The sequence below is a fragment of the Crassostrea angulata genome, chromosome 6, assembly GCF_025612915.1.
Source record: "Crassostrea angulata isolate pt1a10 chromosome 6, ASM2561291v2, whole genome shotgun sequence".
NCBI lineage: Eukaryota > Metazoa > Mollusca > Bivalvia > Ostreida > Ostreidae > Magallana > Magallana angulata.
Genome location: NC_069116.1, coordinates 50,361,873 through 50,379,581, shown reverse-complemented (window position 1 = coordinate 50,379,581; position 17,709 = coordinate 50,361,873). Strand labels below are relative to the sequence as shown.

The 17,709-nt window shown below is 33.4% G+C and overlaps 2 protein-coding genes across 2 annotated transcripts; one reads left to right on the top strand and one right to left on the bottom strand.

Moving 5' to 3' along the window:
* The first annotated feature begins 472 nt into the window (after positions 1 to 472).
* LOC128189024 (AFG3-like protein 2) lies at positions 473 to 10,283 on the top strand. The gene is made up of 19 exons (XM_052860408.1): positions 473 to 700; positions 1,636 to 1,867; positions 2,169 to 2,238; positions 2,544 to 2,748; positions 2,941 to 3,015; positions 3,345 to 3,448; positions 3,696 to 3,765; positions 3,897 to 4,018; positions 4,175 to 4,415; positions 5,513 to 5,666; positions 5,786 to 5,915; positions 6,545 to 6,642; positions 6,926 to 7,036; positions 7,245 to 7,360; positions 7,619 to 7,699; positions 8,588 to 8,707; positions 8,839 to 9,033; positions 9,140 to 9,254; positions 9,709 to 10,283. Exons 1-19 carry the CDS (start codon positions 605 to 607, stop codon positions 9,876 to 9,878), a joined length of 2,505 nt encoding a protein of 834 aa, XP_052716368.1. The 5' UTR covers positions 473 to 604; the 3' UTR covers positions 9,879 to 10,283.
* A 309-nt stretch (positions 10,284 to 10,592) lies between these two features.
* On the bottom strand, positions 10,593 to 14,524 carry LOC128189025 (proteasome assembly chaperone 2-like). The gene is made up of 7 exons (XM_052860409.1): positions 14,369 to 14,524; positions 13,059 to 13,230; positions 12,525 to 12,583; positions 12,304 to 12,422; positions 11,949 to 12,119; positions 11,560 to 11,680; positions 10,593 to 11,098 (listed from the first exon to the last, which is right to left on the bottom strand). The coding sequence occupies exons 1-7, from the start codon at positions 14,426 to 14,428 to the stop codon at positions 10,985 to 10,987; spliced, it is 816 nt and encodes a 271-aa protein (XP_052716369.1). The 5' UTR covers positions 14,429 to 14,524; the 3' UTR covers positions 10,593 to 10,984.
* Positions 14,525 to 17,709: the final 3,185 nt, after the last annotated feature.

Below are 17,709 nucleotides of genomic sequence, written 5' to 3'. Positions count from 1 at the left end.
AATTTCCATCTGGATTTGTACACAATTTTTTTTAAAGCAGACTCTCAATTCTGTAAAATTTTATTTTCATAGTAAATAATATTTCCGTCATTATTTACATATTCCAGTGAAAAGTTAATTACAATTCGTTTCGGTCCTAGTTTCTGCAGTTTCTTCCCAAAGGTTCTTGGATTCAATGATTAAGCAGAGATATATATAACGTAACATTAGTATATACATGTACGTCCCTGGTTTAAGCTTAAGGCTTAATAAAAATTTCTCTCTAGATACGGCGGTCTTAATAAAAATAAATGCATGTGGTTGTATGCCTGTTTACATTCTGTATAACTCTGTTATAACTCCAGTAAACAAAAACACGTGCTTATCCCCCCAAGATGACACGAAAAGCGAAACAAATCCATTTCTTTTGCATATATCATGCTTTCTTATTGTGTGCGAATATAAATTTCTGTTTTTTCATCGGGCTCGGGGTTTCTTTGTACCGGATCTGGAGTTTTCGACGACAAAAGTTTGGTTATGTAAAGATGTTATTTACCTAAACGTTGTTTGAACGCACATTTCACAACAGAAACAAATCAGTGGAGATTTAGATGAAGACCTGAAAATGTCTGCAAGGTTTCTGAAGGCTGCAAAGAAAAGTGAAAGAGTTTTGTTTCGATGCCTTGCAAAACAGCATGGTTTTCGTTTGCATCAGAAAGAGGTATTTGGTGTTCTAATTTAATACAGAAGTATATTAAATCATTCAGAGTTATTGTAAGAATCATTTGTGTTGACTAGAAAGGATATTGTTTAATTAAATGCAAGAAAACTTGCGCCGGTTTATGTCACATCAAAAAGTTGTGATTTGTTCGAATTTCCTCTGGCGTGTCCTTAAACAACATTAATAAACTCAAAGGATGGTTATTTCTACAAACATGAATGAGTACAAAATAAAGTAAGTTACTGTGACCTGTGGGTGAAGTTATATCATGAAAGTTTCAAAACCTTAATTACCTAATCAGTGTTGATGTGATTACAAAACAGAGTTAAAAGATTGCATAAGCAAATAGTGTTGACTTTTCAGACTTATTTATTTCATTTTCAATGAATGAATACATTTGTATATTCATACCTTACTTATTTTGAAGTTGATTAATATTATCAATATGGATATTGGATAGTTATAAAGTCTTCCATTGTGAAAAATATTTCATCATCATGTTCTATTTCATGTCTCCCTTTTAATATTGCATGTAAACTCTGTTTTTCAATGCTTACAGAATAATGTTTTTAGCTTTATTAATCTCTGTACAAATAGAAATGAGACATCGTTTATGATTACATGTTCAATACTACTTCTTGTGCGCATGGAGAGAAATGGTAAATAAACAAGGGTGTCAACATTTAGAAACCAATTGTTATTGTAATATTTGTCAAATACAATCTGAATATAGAACCATTTGACCAAATATTGGCAGATTTATTATAAGCCTTTATCTATACTTGTTCTTATAACTATGCATTCAATTTGTTTGATATGCCATTTTGTCATGAAAAATTTTACATGCTGCAAAAAGTTGTAGTAAACAGTGGAAGCCACATAGGTTAAATTATTTGTTGAAAAAGGTAACATATTATTATTTCTGACTGTTATAGATCAGCAGCAGTCTACATCTTGCCAGAACCCTCACATCATCGGGAAAATTAAATAAAATCTTAGAAGAATACATCTTCAAACTTAAACTTCCAGAGGGTTTTGGGCGATTTGAAAAAGAAGGGAAAACCTCAGAGGATAAAACTAAAAGTCAAGGAAATGAGGGCACATCTCAAAAGACTGATGCTCCCAAGCAGGACACTAGCGATCCTTCAAAAAAAGACAGTGGTACAGGTAGGGAGTTTAATTACATCATTATCAACATTAGGGACTGTAATATAAAATTGCCTTTTAATGCTGCTTATTTGCATGTTGATTAAAGGTTGGCTTTTATACATGTAGATTATGATCTATTTGCTTATTATTGAACAGAAAATGATTATAACAGAGGAAAAAGACATAATATTTACTGCATCTCATTTCAATTGTTTAATTCATCAGGTACAAGTAATGGAATTAACTCATTAAGGATTTATAAAACTCTGTTGTTCTGTAATTGTTTAGCAGTCTACAATAATAAATTTTGATATTTTAGCAAAAGAATCCAAAGATAAGAAAGACGACTTTGATATGGACCTAGGAAAATCTTTGAAGGAATTTTTTGAGTAGGAATTTGTCTCTAATCTTGTCTTACAACCTGCTTTATCTATAAGCATTGTGATATCTGTATTTTAAAAGATTAATCTAAAAAACGAACCTTAATAAACATTTGTTAGCTCTGGAATATTGTATTATCATAAAATGTCAAAGTTTTTACATTTTTAGAGCAGCTATTATTTTTATAAAACAATTAAAAATTACATTGTACAAGTAGAAAATCTTTAAAGAACAAAATCAATTGAATCTTGTTTTCTTGCTTTTTGATTTAAGTTAGGATATAGACCTAAACTATGGGATATTTTTTTTCCAGGAATGTTTCAAGTCAGGTGAACGAGCAAAAAGGAAAGAAGGAGGGGCAAAGTGGTGGAAATTGGGGGAATGGTCCAGGTAACGAATTCGTCCTAGGACTCGTGGCGGTCCTGTTTGCTCTGTGGTTGCTGAAAGTCGTCGCAGATGCTAACAGATATGTTTTGTTGACGTATAAACAGTTTGAAAACCTTTTACGAGATAAGAAGGTGAGAAAAATTATTCAGTTAAATGAATGTGTTTATTATCTAATATTGTGTTTTACAGTGAATGTAAATTTATTATGAGATTTTAGAGTTATGATATATTTTGGTATGCTAAATGCTATTAAAATTGATGCATCTGTGTTGGAATGAAACGCACCATACCAGGTAATTCAAATACATTCTGTTTTCTTTCAGGTTGATGGTCTAACAATAGATCCCAAAACTAAGGTGGTATACATTCGACTGAAGCCTGAGTATCGTGGCGTGGTGGTTAGTAATGTTTCTGTACCTCATTTATAAAAAAAACATTCTCTTTGTCTTTTCAATTTCTAAAATTTATGGCTATTTTAATTGTATAAGCGAAAGCTTTCGGTAGACTAATTGTACATACTGGTAACAAATAGAAAATATGTAGCTAACACCTGGTTATTTGTGTGTCGTTGATTTATTTTATTTAATGGAATTATTTTTAAAGACTGCAAATAAAAATGTACCTCTTTTCCAGAATTGTGATGTATGATGTCATTTAATGTTCAAACTGAATTTAGATGAAGAGTTTTAATTTCATTGAAAAACTATTGCTTTTTATATATTGACAGTCCGGACATATTCTTCAAATTGGAAGTATTTCTAAATTTGAAGACATGGTAGAGGATATTCTTCAAGAAACTGGAGATGAAGATAATGTGGAAATTAAATATAAGTAAGCTTAAAATTAGACATTGTTACAAATATTTATTATAAACATGATAAAGAGGTTCTTAAAAAAACCAGTACCTACTGATAGTTCTTTGATAATGGGGTAGACTTAATTCTAATCTGTTTTGTTGATCTCAGAAAAAAAAGCAAGGAAATTAATGTTATACTTGTCAAATGTAAAGTGCATGCATGCTTAGAATTCAGTCTCATGCTATATATTTGTTATTTTTATATTGTGTTTTAATTTGTAGACTTCAATCTGCCACTGATGGATTTAATTTTTCATTATTATTAACTGGAGCTATGTTACTTCTGCTTTTGGTAAGTGGAAGATTAAACTCAAAACTGCATTATTACATGTAACAAGTAATATTTCTGTGGAAAATCATGTTTGAACATCAATATCATGCTGTAGGAAATATTGCCTAAATACATGTACATGTTCTTTGTAGCGGAGTTTTCTAAAACGTGGACAAGTCGGGAAGGGGTCAGGAGGAGGGGGTATTGGGGACCTATTTGGAATGGGAAAATATCAGGCTAAAAAGGTCACCAAGGACACAGGTGTCAAATTCAAGTAGGTATCAGATACGTAATATATAAAGATCCAAATGTCGCATTTTTAGCAGAGACTTTTATTCAAGAATCATGGTTGATATATACATGTACTTCAATATAGATTAATTAATAATTATCAGGTAATCTTAACCACATTGTTGACTTTTATTTCCAGAGATGTTGCAGGTTGTGAGGAGGCCAAAATAGAAATTATGGAATTTGTTAACTTTCTGAAACACCCTCAGAGGTACAAGGAATTAGGGGCCAAAATCCCTAAAGGGGCTCTTCTGACGGGGCCCCCTGGTACAGGAAAAACTTTACTGGCTAAAGCTACTGCAGGGGAAGCAAACGTCCCCTTCCTTAGTGCATCTGGATCTGAATTCTTAGAAATGTTTGTTGGAGTTGGTCCTAAAAGGGTATATAATATTCATTAAAAATTATGGAAAGTCAGAGTATGAATACTTAGATCAGCAAATTTTGGTTTAAGGAAGGAGTCTTTTCTGGTTTTCGACTTGTCAAACGTAAATTTGATTAATTGTTCATTAAATCAAGATGAAAGGAAATTAAAATAGTATATTTTTCTTTTTTTTTACTATCATACAACTTGGCATAGAAAAATGTAATCAATGTTTTGAATGGAACAAGGACTATATTTTTGGCGTAATATTGGCGTAGGAAAATTTCACATGTTGCGCAATTCAGAATTGCTGCAGATTATATATACATAAGTCTGTTTTAGCATTTTAAAAACAATAACAATAATGTTGGATTTTTTTTTACTAATGTGAACTAATAATATGATACTTGGGTTTCAGAATATGTTTTTAAAATATGATTTGCCTATCAAATAACATTTTTATAAGCTTTTTAAAGCGCCCATTCTATACATTGATTTTTGTGAAAAAATCACTAAAATCAGTTTTTCTCTCTTATGAAACGGTCAATATATTAGCTTTTCTGTCAATTTATATCTTTATATAAAGTCTTCATAATACATAAAAATTAGAAATATTTTATTATTGGAAGCATACAAAATTAATCAAAATTTCTTCAAAATTTAAGAAAATTAGAGGAAATGCGGGCTAAGCAATATCAAGTTTAGTATGAATATTTATTCCAATTTAGTAGCATAAGCTGATAGACACTCTCATGGTCTATGATTTCATTGAAGATTTGAATCTTCAAATCTTAAACAAATGTCTACAGAACTATAAAAAGCTACACTTATTTGTATCACTCTTTACGTTGAGGAAAAAGGTAGTGACCTTGACCTGACATTTATCCGAAAACAAAAAGGTCAAATTTAATTAAACTGATAGAATCATTAAGTAATATGATCCGTTTGACTGTGTCAAAATTTCATGCTTTTCTTATTATAAGAAGTATGTTTGATAATAAAAAGACTCCTTCCTTGAATTATTTCTTAATATGTGTAGTTGAGTTTAAATATTGTAAATTGCAAAATTTCAAATATATATTACCGGTATAATGAATATGAAAAAAATTCTTTTAGATCCGTGAAATGTTTGCACAAGCTAGAGCAAATGCTCCATGCATATTATTTGTGGACGAAATTGATGCTGTGGGGAGAAAGAGGTCAGGAAGGTCGTTTGGAGGTCACAATGAACAAGAAAACACTTTAAATCAGCTTCTAGTCGAGATGGACGGTAATTTATTGATATTTCAAAGCAATAGAATTCTTTTTTCCTTAATTATTTATGCATGTAATACGATATATTCTGTGTTTTATGACTTGACATCACTGATTTATGTGGCTGTATTTTAGGTTTCAATACCCAGGAAGGAGTGGTCATTTTAGCCGCTACCAATAGAATGGATGTGCTGGATGAAGCCTTGCTGAGACCGGGTCGATTTGATCGTCAGATTTATGTACCCACGCCAGATATCAAAGGAAGGTCAGTGGAGTTCTGCATATTTCATGTCAAAGAGCTTTGCAATACAAAAGCTTTGCAGTTTTTTTTACTCTGAATAAGATAGTACTTGCTCTGTACCTTTTTGTCCCCCGCCGCAACGCTGAGCGGGGACATAGAAATGCTGGGCGTCCGTCCGTGGGTCCGTGTGTCCATGCGTCTGTCCGTCACACTTTTTTGTAAGCGCCCTCATGCCTACAAATTTTGACGGATTTTGCGCTCTCATGCCTACAAATTTTGACGGATTTTCATTAAATTTATACCAAATGTTTATACTACTATTACCTTGGTCAAGTTCGAAAATCAGCATTGGTCGATACTTTTTGTTGGAGGTATAGGACTTTGACCACAATAATGACTCCGTTTTATCAAAAAATTGACCTTGTAAGCGCTCTCATGCCTACAAATTTTGACGGATTTTCATTTAATTCATACCAAATGTTTAAACCACTAATACTTTGGTCAAGTTCGAAAATCAGCATTGGTCGATACTAGGATACTGCTTGACCGGCGGGGGACCCAGGAATTCTATTCTTGTTTAATTTAAAAATCAACATGACTGTGTTTCATGTACATGTATGAATATGACATGATTTATTATGATTTTTTTTCAGGGCTTCTATATTTAAAGTTCATTTAGAAAGAATTAAAACAGAAATGGACAAGGAGGCTCTAGCTAAAAAAATGGCTTCCTTGACTTCTGGATTTTCAGGTGGGCACACTTATTTTGTAATGATACACATATGCACATATTATTCTTCTGTGCTATAAACACTTTTTCTGAAAAACATGATTATGTTCATGTATCTGGTAAAAATGTATTTTTTAAAATCATAATCAACCTAGGTTAACAAATTTTCAATTGTTGGTGGCATTGCTAACATTTGAAACGAAGCAGCCTCAATGATTTCAAGAATATGCACACATAATGAAGTAACTGATAGTGAATATTTACATATGTGAAATCTATTAACAGTCTAGATTATCTTCTACAGGTGCTGACATTGCAAACATCTGTAATGAAGCGGCTTTGATTGCTGCAAGAGAGAGCGCTGCATCTGTGTCACTAAAACATTTCGATAATGCCATTGATCGTGTGATTGCAGGTAGATAACCAAGACACTTTGATTTAAATTCATTCATTGGCCTCTTGCTATTGAAACTGAAAGGTACTCTGTATACAAATTATATTTTGTAAATGTTTATTTCATAACTCCATATACAATTAAAAGAGAGATTTGTATACTTTACTGTACTTCCACAGTAAATTTTATTACATACAATACATAATGAAATACATGTTATTTTGGTAAGGTTTGGAAAAAAAGACAAAAATTTTCTTGCCCCATGAGAAAAAGAAGATTGCCTTCCATGAGGCAGGCCATGCAGTCTCAGGCTGGTTCTTAGAACACTGTGCTCCATTACTAAAGGTAACAATTACCTGTGTTAATAAAGTATCATCAATACAGATGTTTTGATTAATAAATGTGTGTAGTAATGAACTAGTGCAGGTACAGTAAATTTCCAACAGATTGAAATAAACAATGTACTGGTATTATGGAAGCTGCAATACATTATAGTAGCTGTAAATACTCAATAACTCAGTAGTCATACAAGGCTGTGGTGTTTTTTGTTGAGAATTGGTGATTTTGTTTATTTAATGAGAGAGTTTTATCTTTCCTTAATAGGTTTCAATTATACCAAGAGGGAAAGCATTAGGTTATGCCATGTATGTTCCAGTGGACAGGCAATTGTATACACAGCAAGAGGTGAGTCCCAACACATTCGCAGTATCATTTTAGAGTGTTGTGTTTATGAAAATTGCTTGTTCTTGTAGAATTTATCATGAAAATCCTAATAGTATTATACCTCTCTCTGAAGGAGATGGGGGTATATTTTTTTACCCTTGTGTGTCTGTCTATCCTTAACAAATTTTTGTAGAATTTTTCTTAACAACTACATACATGTATTACATGTAGTAGTAAATGCTTGAAATTTTAACACCTTTGTTTAGGTATGCCATATGGTGGGATTCATTTTTGTACCAATCATATGTCAACTTCATGTTTAATGAAGTCTGTCTTATTTTTTAGCCGAAACTTTCAACCAAATTTTTGTCAAAGATTTCTCAGCAACTATTCATGGCAGATGGTTGAAATTTTACTTGAACAATTTCCTGATAAATAGCGACTTTGCATATTTGAACATGTTTATTCAAATCAGAGTGAGGGTATCACAAGTAAGCATTGACTCGCAAATATCTTATTAAATTGGAGGAATTAATGCTATGCTCAATATGTGCTATGACTATGAAATCATAACGTTAATGAAAAGGGCTCAATGTTTAACGTAAGATGATCTGGAAAAAAAATTGAAATTTTTTTTATGCAGGGTATATTCTAATATATTCACCACAAATTTTGTACAGGACTCCATAACGATTTTATTATTGCTATTGCTGCTCAGGCGAGCAATTAGGTTCATGGGCCTCTTAATGAATTTTACTTTCATTTTTCTGACAGTTGTTTACCATATTGAATTTCAACAAAAGCATGGCACTAACATCTGCGTATTTTCACAATTTAATACGAAACAGAACATGCATGAAATAAGGAATCTACAGTAAAATGTTTTACATAAAGAGTAATGTATTGTAGATCCAAGATCAGATGTGCTTAGCATTAGGAGGAAGAGAGTCAGAGAAGCTATTCTTTGGTGAATATACTTCAGGAGCAATGGATGACCTCCAGAAAGTGACATCTATGGCCTACGCACAGGTAATACAGTGTATTGATGTTGGACCACACATCAAACTGGTTCTCTAATACTGGTAGCTCCTTTGTGTATGATCTTGGTATTTAGAGTTTTAAATAATAATTTTGAGGCAATTTTGCTTTAAAATTTTCAGATAGTTACCTATGGAATGAATGAAAAAGTAGGACAAGTGTCTTACCACGACCCATCCAAGCAGGATCAGGGGTTCACCAAGCCCTACAGTGAGGAGACTGCCCGCCTCATTGATGAGGAGGTGAGGATCATGGTCAACATGTGCTCCAAGAGGACCCATGAGCTCCTCAAGTCAAAGAGGGCAGAGGTGGAAAAGGTATCTAACATTTTCATTGTATTTGGTACTTGTACTTGAAGATCAATCTTATACATTGTAAACTCTGTACAATTTGAACTTTACACCTTTTATTTACTGTACTTAGGTAGCAAATAGACTTTTGGAGAGAGAGAAAATAGAGAAAGCAGATCTAGAAGAGCTTCTTGGAAAGAGACCGTTTGCAGAGAAGACGACATATGAGGAATTTGTAGAAGGGACTGGTATGTTGTTGTGCAGTCATTTAAACATCAAAATGCTTTCTTGGATGATTCATATGGAATATAAAGGAAGTGATATTATATTATGTACATACTCGTTTTAGTCGGGTTATATAAATATTTTCTGCAGTGATCATTACCTTGGCAACCCAATCATCAAAGAATACATTTTATTGTTTATATTCACATCGTTCTTTCAACAAATTAATGAACTGATCATAAAAATAATGTAAAATTAAATAAATTTTTGATTATGCTAGATAAAAGGAGCAGCTAAATTGTCTTCTATGAGATTTTTTAAGTCTGACATCAAGATAATTTTGTGCAGTCCCTGATTTTTCCTACATGTAGTTTATTAAAAGAATACACACAAGGCATGTTGTTCCCATTGCATCTGAAATAGACATGTGCCCAGTACATGTACATGTATCAGTATTGATTGTATTTCTTATAACAGGCTCCATGGAGGAAGACACTGCATTACCCGAGGGCCTCAGAGACTGGAACAAAACCGAGGAGGAAATAAAAACGGAGGAGAAAAAAAAGGCAGAGGAAACCAAAACCAGCAAGGAGGAGGAGAAAGCAAAGGAAAGCGAGTCCACCAAGGAGGAAGAGAAAGCAAAGTAAACAGAGGGAAGCAATCGCTGAGATGAGAAGGCGGCCATGGATGGATATCCTTCGAAATGTGCTCACACAAACTTGATATATGTGCTTGAAAAACAAATGAATTTATTTGTAACAATCATGAAGAATAATTGTCAAATAATGAAAACAAAGTTAATAATAACTGTAACAGTGGTTTTTCTGGAATCTTGATATCAGTATTAGGTTTCAGTCCATGTCGACATGGTTGCTAATTACACACCATAATTTTTTGTGGTCAAGATTTTGATAGCTCTTAAAATAATAGTGACATAGACAATTTGCCATTTAAATGATAAAATTGTCATTTTCACTGTATTTGTCACAGCATCTAATATGACAATTGATGAACAGTAAATGTAAATGTGTTAAATAAATGATGCAATGTCATTGATATGGTATGTTTTCTTTGACTCATAAGTAATTTTTAAACTGTATTTCCAATTGCTCAACATATAAATAAAATACATGTTTATACAAGTTGCCATGTACATGTATTACCAACCCATGGCTCCACTGCTTGTTAGGTACAAGATTTCAAAACCAGCATTTTAAAAAGTCAAGAAGACTGGTGAATAGACAAGTGGTTTTACATTTTATAACATAAAACATTCTTTGTACATTTGTTAAATTCTCCAATGGTGCCTTCCCAATGCCCTTAAACGCCTTCAAAGGATGAAAATGAATGACAAGTACAAATACATGAATAACTTTAATTCACAAACATTTCAATACAAAGTTGTAAGACAGTACTGTAATTGAGCATACATGATTACTTGAAATTGTGCTATAAATCTCACTTCATAATGTTTTGTATGTAAAGGTATTAAAAACAATTGGGGTGGGGGTGTCAGTCGGGTCCGATTTCAATTTGCTGCGGAATTGCAGTTTTAATATTGCGACTTATGTACAAATACCAAAAACTGACAATTGAATCGCTTGGTTCATGGGCACATATATTTTTTCTAAATGATGCTTGAAAAACCCAAGGAAATATGAATGTAATCATTGAAACACAAGGTGGTGGCAGGATTGGGGAGTGGTCAGTTTACAGGGAAGAGGTCAGTTTACACTTATTGTAATTTGAAGATTCAATGAAACAAAGTCTGATCCACAGCTGTCCCAAACAACAGTCGCCATGACGATGGAACTCTCCAGGTGGAGGCTGGCTTGATGATGGTTTTTCCATCTAAGTCATACTTAGGCTACAAGAAAACAAAACCAGTTAGTTGAAGTTCTTGTGTTTGTACAGATTGTTTATGCAAGAAGTTTGCCTCTGCCTCTAATTTACCAGTAAACTTTGGCAAATAGCAGATGCTAACCAAGTGCAATAACCAAGTACTGTGGAATCATTTGAACTCATAGGGGCCAATTTTTGTAGATTATGTGTTATTTGCTCATTTGTTGGGATGTAGTTTCACGGATGTGTCGGTTTTCAGTTTCTGTAAGATAACTTACTCTTTCAAAATTTGTTTTTGACAAAGATGTAAATTTGTGGAGCAAGGCTACCAAGGAATATCACACAAATTGAGCCACCACAAATTCTAATGATTCCACAGTATTTAACAACTGTTGTTGATTCTAACAAGAAACACACTAGAAAGTCGCTCGATAAAGAGCACCAAAGATAGGTAAGCTTAAGCTTGTAGATCTTCGAGTGTAATACCTTAAAATCGATCAAATCCATCCACAAATTCAGATTGTAGGCCAGCTTCACTGCATCTTGGGCATTGTCTCCTTCAGCACAAAACACAAGTACAACAATGGCAGGTATATTCTCCTTAGAACTGCAACAGAAATGTTATTGGCATATAAAAAATTGATGATTTTTCAAGTCTCATAAAATCAAACTTGTACATGTATTTATTATTTTAAAGTTAATAGCAACCCTAATGAAAATTGTTATATGAGAAATACCATCTAAATTCTATCAGAAATGTAAATTTTCACTTATTTGCATAGTGCAGCCAGAGCTGATGATATTTGTCTGTAAAGATACAAGAAAATTCCTTAATTGGGTTATTCCAAGTTTTAAATAATAGCGTATTCACTTACCAGTCTTCAAATAAGCTCTTGGCTATGCCTCCTCCTGGAAGATACAGCGATCCCTCTGGGTCCTCCAATGACGGTCTTCCTTCCAGTGGAATCCACTTTAAAACGTCATGTGTGAATCTTTCTTTGTTCTCGGCCTCCAAGTCTGGGGTAGAAATGTATCTAAACTGGGGCCTAAAGAGAAATTACTGTTTGTATAAAATATGCAAATCATTTCAGATCTTATGCTTTGTAGGACTATCATGAAATTAAAGATACTAGTACTATGTAAAAATGACTTGTTTTTGTATCCTTTTATATATTAAGGATCTGTAACTTTTGTGATAAATTTTGGTAAAGTAATACAGGTATAGCTTACCCTTGTAATTGAATATCGAGCCTTTCATGTGCATGCATACTGCTCAGTATAACCAGTTTTTCAAATTTATTCTCCTTTACCCAGCCAGTCAGCCAGCGCCGGAAACTAGACATTTTACCCTTAAAAAATATAACATCTCTTGTACGATAGAATCACACAAAATTTGTAATAAATTAGATGAAATGAATCCTATATTAGGCATCTAAAAAATGGTGACTTACCTTCACAAAGGGAGCTCTCTGTTGAATAATGACAAGCTGATGTAGTTTGCTCTCATAGACTATCAAAATAAAAAAAAAATTGACATGTACGGTACAAAAGCACATTATAAAATCCTCATTTTCAACACTTAAAAGATATTTCAATTTTTAAAGGTGAATCAAAGTATGTTGCAATCAAAATACTTGCAACGTTTCAGAATTTTCTAATTTTACAATCTTTCACCAAAAAAATACGTTAAAAAAACTTTTTGAAAGGTAAAAATTATAAAAGCCCCAGGCCAGCGGGATCTGAACTCCTAACATTTAACATGTAGGTTTGTAGTTAACTTTCTTACCAATTGCGCTACATCGTTTAGTAACAAATTTGGGAAAGAAAAAATATTTTGAATTATACTTAACTCTATTGTTTATTTTGTTTGGAAGTATGTTGCAACATGAAAGTGTCCCTTAGCACAATAAAGCTTTTATTCTTTATAAGGAGACCCCTCATTTATTGCATTAATACTTTGATGTTCTTTATGCTTGAATACACACCTTCACACGCTGTCACAAGTTTGCAGACATCTGCCTCAGGGTGAGCATAGGGATCGTTTCCTACCAGAGGCAGGATGCTATCATGGTAAATAAATCCACATCGCTCCAACCACATGGTGGAAATCAACAAGTCTGAAGCGAGCTGGCCCACATTTCCAACAGAAACTGCAGGCTACAAAGTTTTACCGTAATCCTATTTTCATGACTTTTATATAATTCAAGAATAGGTCATAAGAATACTAAAAAAAATTCAACCTGAAATCTAATAGCTAAATTTTGGTTATCTGCACCATTGATATCTCAAACACTATGAATACGGTATTTGTTGAGACTGCAAATTTTTGACTTACGTCTTTTCCGCAGGGACGTCCGTCAAAAATTTTCAGTCTCGACGAATCTCACTGGGATTAACTATGAATAAATTGCAGAAGATTAAATATGACTTATAGTGCCTTCCTTTCTGTATTTTGATTTATGTTTAAGCATCTTATATCTTTTCTATACTCTGTCCTGAGTTTTTGCTTCCACCACTTTTTGCTTGATATTTCAATAATAGTAAATACCTTTGTGCTCAAACTACGTTCATCCACTAATATGAAAAATATCCAGATTATCCGTTTTGAAACGCCCCCTCTACCGCTTCAGGTTTCAATACACATCCCAAAAAAAAGTCTACGGAGATTTTGCATTGCATCAGCCATTAATAAGCCCGGATGATAATGTTAAAAAATTGCGCGATGTATTCCGAGTGTATTCCGAATTGAGAAAAGATATAAACATTTCCCATTACAAATCTCCGTAAGAAAATTGTTTTCATTCCTGTGAAATTTATGAGTGAAAAGGGATAATTGTTCAATGAAGATATCTTGGATATATTCCCTTTCATCGATTTCAATTGTATTTCTTTCACAGGTATGTGTATTTTTATTAAAAATCATCAAAAAGTGATGGAAGCAATAACTTGAGACAGACTATAACAGAATTCGAGATAATGAGGTTTAACTATAAAAAAAAGAAATAAGAAGAAGTAATTTTAACCCAATTCATAACAGAAGGTATATCGAATCTGACGAATCATAACACTATCATCAACTTGTTATCAAAACCGCAATTATACATGTATCAGAGACATAAATAACATTTATGTCTCTGATTATATGTATATTTAAGTTAAAAAGTGGCGTTGACAGCAGTTTAGTGATGTCTTACTTTGCAACTCACCACGAACTTGACGAGTACTGAGGGAATTCTAAACTTATCATTTACCAATGTTTGTTGGATATCTTAATATCTAAAAGAGAATATCTTACCACTATTAGTGTATATCCTTCGAAAGACTTCGATTTTTTCTTATCAGCTGGAATATACATAATGATATCTAAAATTACTCCCCAAAATTCAAAACTCTGTTTACATGATGTTGTTACTCATGGAGGCCGCCATGATGAAAAAATATTGTTAAGTGGTTCGTAAGTTTATTCATCTTCCTGTGTGAACGGTTTCTGATATCCGATCCGTGCTGCATACATGTACATGTAAAATAACATTCACATGTTATCTTTTTAATGCATGAAAAAAAAGACATATTCTTGGAAGTGTAAGAAGTCAAAAACTGTTAAAATGAATTACTTTCAAAGCAGAAAAGAGGTATAGCGCCTATTTCCATGATTTAGCATTATAAACCAGTGTTTGAACGGAAAGTATCTGTTACTAAGAATAACAGGGTTTTTTTTTTTGTTAAACACGGATTATAATAATAAGTGTCTGTAATCTCTGATTTGGTATAAATTTGGGAAATAAACATCGAAAAAAAGAATATACTAGCGGAAAAAAGAAACTGTGCATTATAAAATTTAGTATAACTTTTTTATATCTATTGTTTGTATTTATAAAATTTAAACAATCGATAATGGTAATGTTTTAGACAATATCGGATGGTATCGTCCGGGTGCAAGGACTTTTTCATGGTTAGTGAGCACCTGTTTTGTTTAATGAAGAATTTGTACGCACGAGTTTTACGGGCCAATATTGTTTGGAATAAGAACTGTAAAGGATTTGTTTAAACTTTTTTTGTTAAGGAAATCACTTTAGTGTCAACAAAATTTACCCCTATGTCATTCCACGACTCAACAAAAACCAACGTAATCGTGCTGTTGGGATGCTGCAAGCTGGAATGGCATAAAATACTGTAGCAAGACACTTTGGAGTTCATCGGAACACCACCCAGTCATTATGGAGACGTTTTCAACAATCTGGCAACACTCAGGATCGATCGCGCTCTGGGCAACCTCGTGTGACGTCACGTCAGCAGGACAACCACATTAGACTTGTGCATCTGAGAAATCGTTTCCAGACAGCAAGTTTGACTGCCCGTAGCATTCCAGGGCTTCGACCAATTAGTCCAAGAACTGTGCGTAATCGTCTGCGCAAGCAAAACATCAGACCAAGACGTCCAGCGGTGCGTCCAGTACTGCTTCAACGTCATCGTATCGCCAGATTAGCGTGGTGCACACGACATCTGCGATTCAGAATACAGGACTGGGCCAAAATTCTGTTCACTGATGAATCCAGATTTCATTTGGATTAGCAGTGACAGCCGTTGTAGGGTGTATCGTCGCATTGGGGAGCGTTACCAGGACGCTTGTGTTGTGCAACGTCGACAATTTGGTGGAGGTACATGTAGTGTTACGGTGTGGGGTGAAATATCAGCACGTGGAAAGACCCCTCTACAAATTGTCAAGGGAAATCTCACTGGCGTACGCTATCGAGATGAAATTATTCAGCGTCATGTGATACCCTTCATACAGAGACATCAAAATCACATCACTCTGCAGCAAGACAATTAACGCAAGGCCACCACACATTGCACGTGTAGTCAGGGACTTGTTTGTTCAACAGAATGTCGATGTCTTGCCTTGGCCAGCTGTTTCCCCCTATTTGTCGCCGATCGAGCACGTCTGGGATGAAATGGAAAGACGTTTACGCCGTTTACCAAATCAGCCAGTGACATTGGCTGATTTAGGCCATGCAGGCTTTAACCAACATCTGGAACAACATCCCTCAAGCATTTCTGAACACTTTAGTGGCATTATTGAGGCGTCGCTGTCAAGCATGCGTGAACGCAAATGATGGTCACACGCGTTATTAATTTTGTTAATTCAATTTCAAATAACAGTGACTTTCGAGTGTGCTGAAATTGACGTTATTCGACGTTGACATTAATGTGTTATATGATATGTTGTTACGAATACATGTGTTAACAGCATTACAAAAAATAAAATTTGTTCAGGCTTGGGGTAATGCTAAATGTAATGGTAATGCATTGCAATGCATTACATGTTTTCAAAGTAATGCTAGTAATGTGTAATGCCACGAAATTAGCATTACAAGTAATGGTAATGTAATTCATTACTTTCCAAAATCTAGTGTAAAGCTGGCATTACTTTGCATTATTATGCTTATTTATGCATGTTCATTTTAAAAAATGTGATGAATAAATGAATAGTTGAAATAGAATTTGATTAAATTTATTTTTAAAGAAGAAAGAAATAATGATTGAGATAAAAATGTTTTAATTGTATTATTAAAAAGATTTTAAAGATTCATTTTTGAATTGTTGATATTACTAAATATAACAGCACAATTTCATAACATTTTAAAGAGTGTTGTTATTAAGATTTTAATCATTTAAACAATTTACTCCAATTAGTCTGCACTTCAATAAGAAATGTGTCAACAACACACTATGCCCCCCAGGATAATCTAAGTATCAAAACAATCGATTGTTATAAGAAGTGCATGACACCCCAATCCCTTCCCTTCACTATGTCCCAATAGATTAGGAGACAGACATGCACCTTTAAAAGCAAAATGAATGCACTGTCCATCCATGATGAAAATCAATATCACTTCCAGTATTATAACCCATTTGAAAATATTTTTACTCTCTCTCTCTCTCTCTCTCTCTCTCTCTCTCTCTCTCTCTCTCTCTCTCTCTCTCTTATATTAAGTACATTGTACATTAGTTTGGACTAATAGAAAATACAAGATTCATGTATTTTTTCTATTATTGCACTTAATATATCCTAAGATAAAGATCGTCAAACAGTACTTTTAAGTCCAAGCTTCGACTGCTCCTGTAAAACATTTTATATATATTTAGTATAGCTGGGAAGATTTTCAAACTAACAGGATGCAGTTAAAAGATGAACCCTTTAAAACTACGATCATAAAGTGCAACAGCAATCTTTTGTCTTAAAGTGTCCTCAGAAGAAAGAAATAGGATTAAAATACCGTATCTTAAGAAATATAACTGGGGAAAACCATCTGTTTATGAATTTATACAATTAAGTGTCCAAAATTATATAAAGATTTGTGTTATCTGGGAAATATCTCTATTTAGCTTTTGATAACCATGCACAACATTATTCCATAAATTGTTTTTTGTTATGCATGTAATTCTGTGTCTCTATTTCGTATCCTACATTGTATCATGCCAAATGTCTATAAATATCATTTTACTTATGTAATATGTTGTTCATAATGCCACAAGATGATTATATATTGAGCAAATAAAGAATGACTCTTGTATAGTCATTGAATTTGAACCTGATACTGAGCATGAAGCTGTAGATATGTTAAAGAGTGTTTT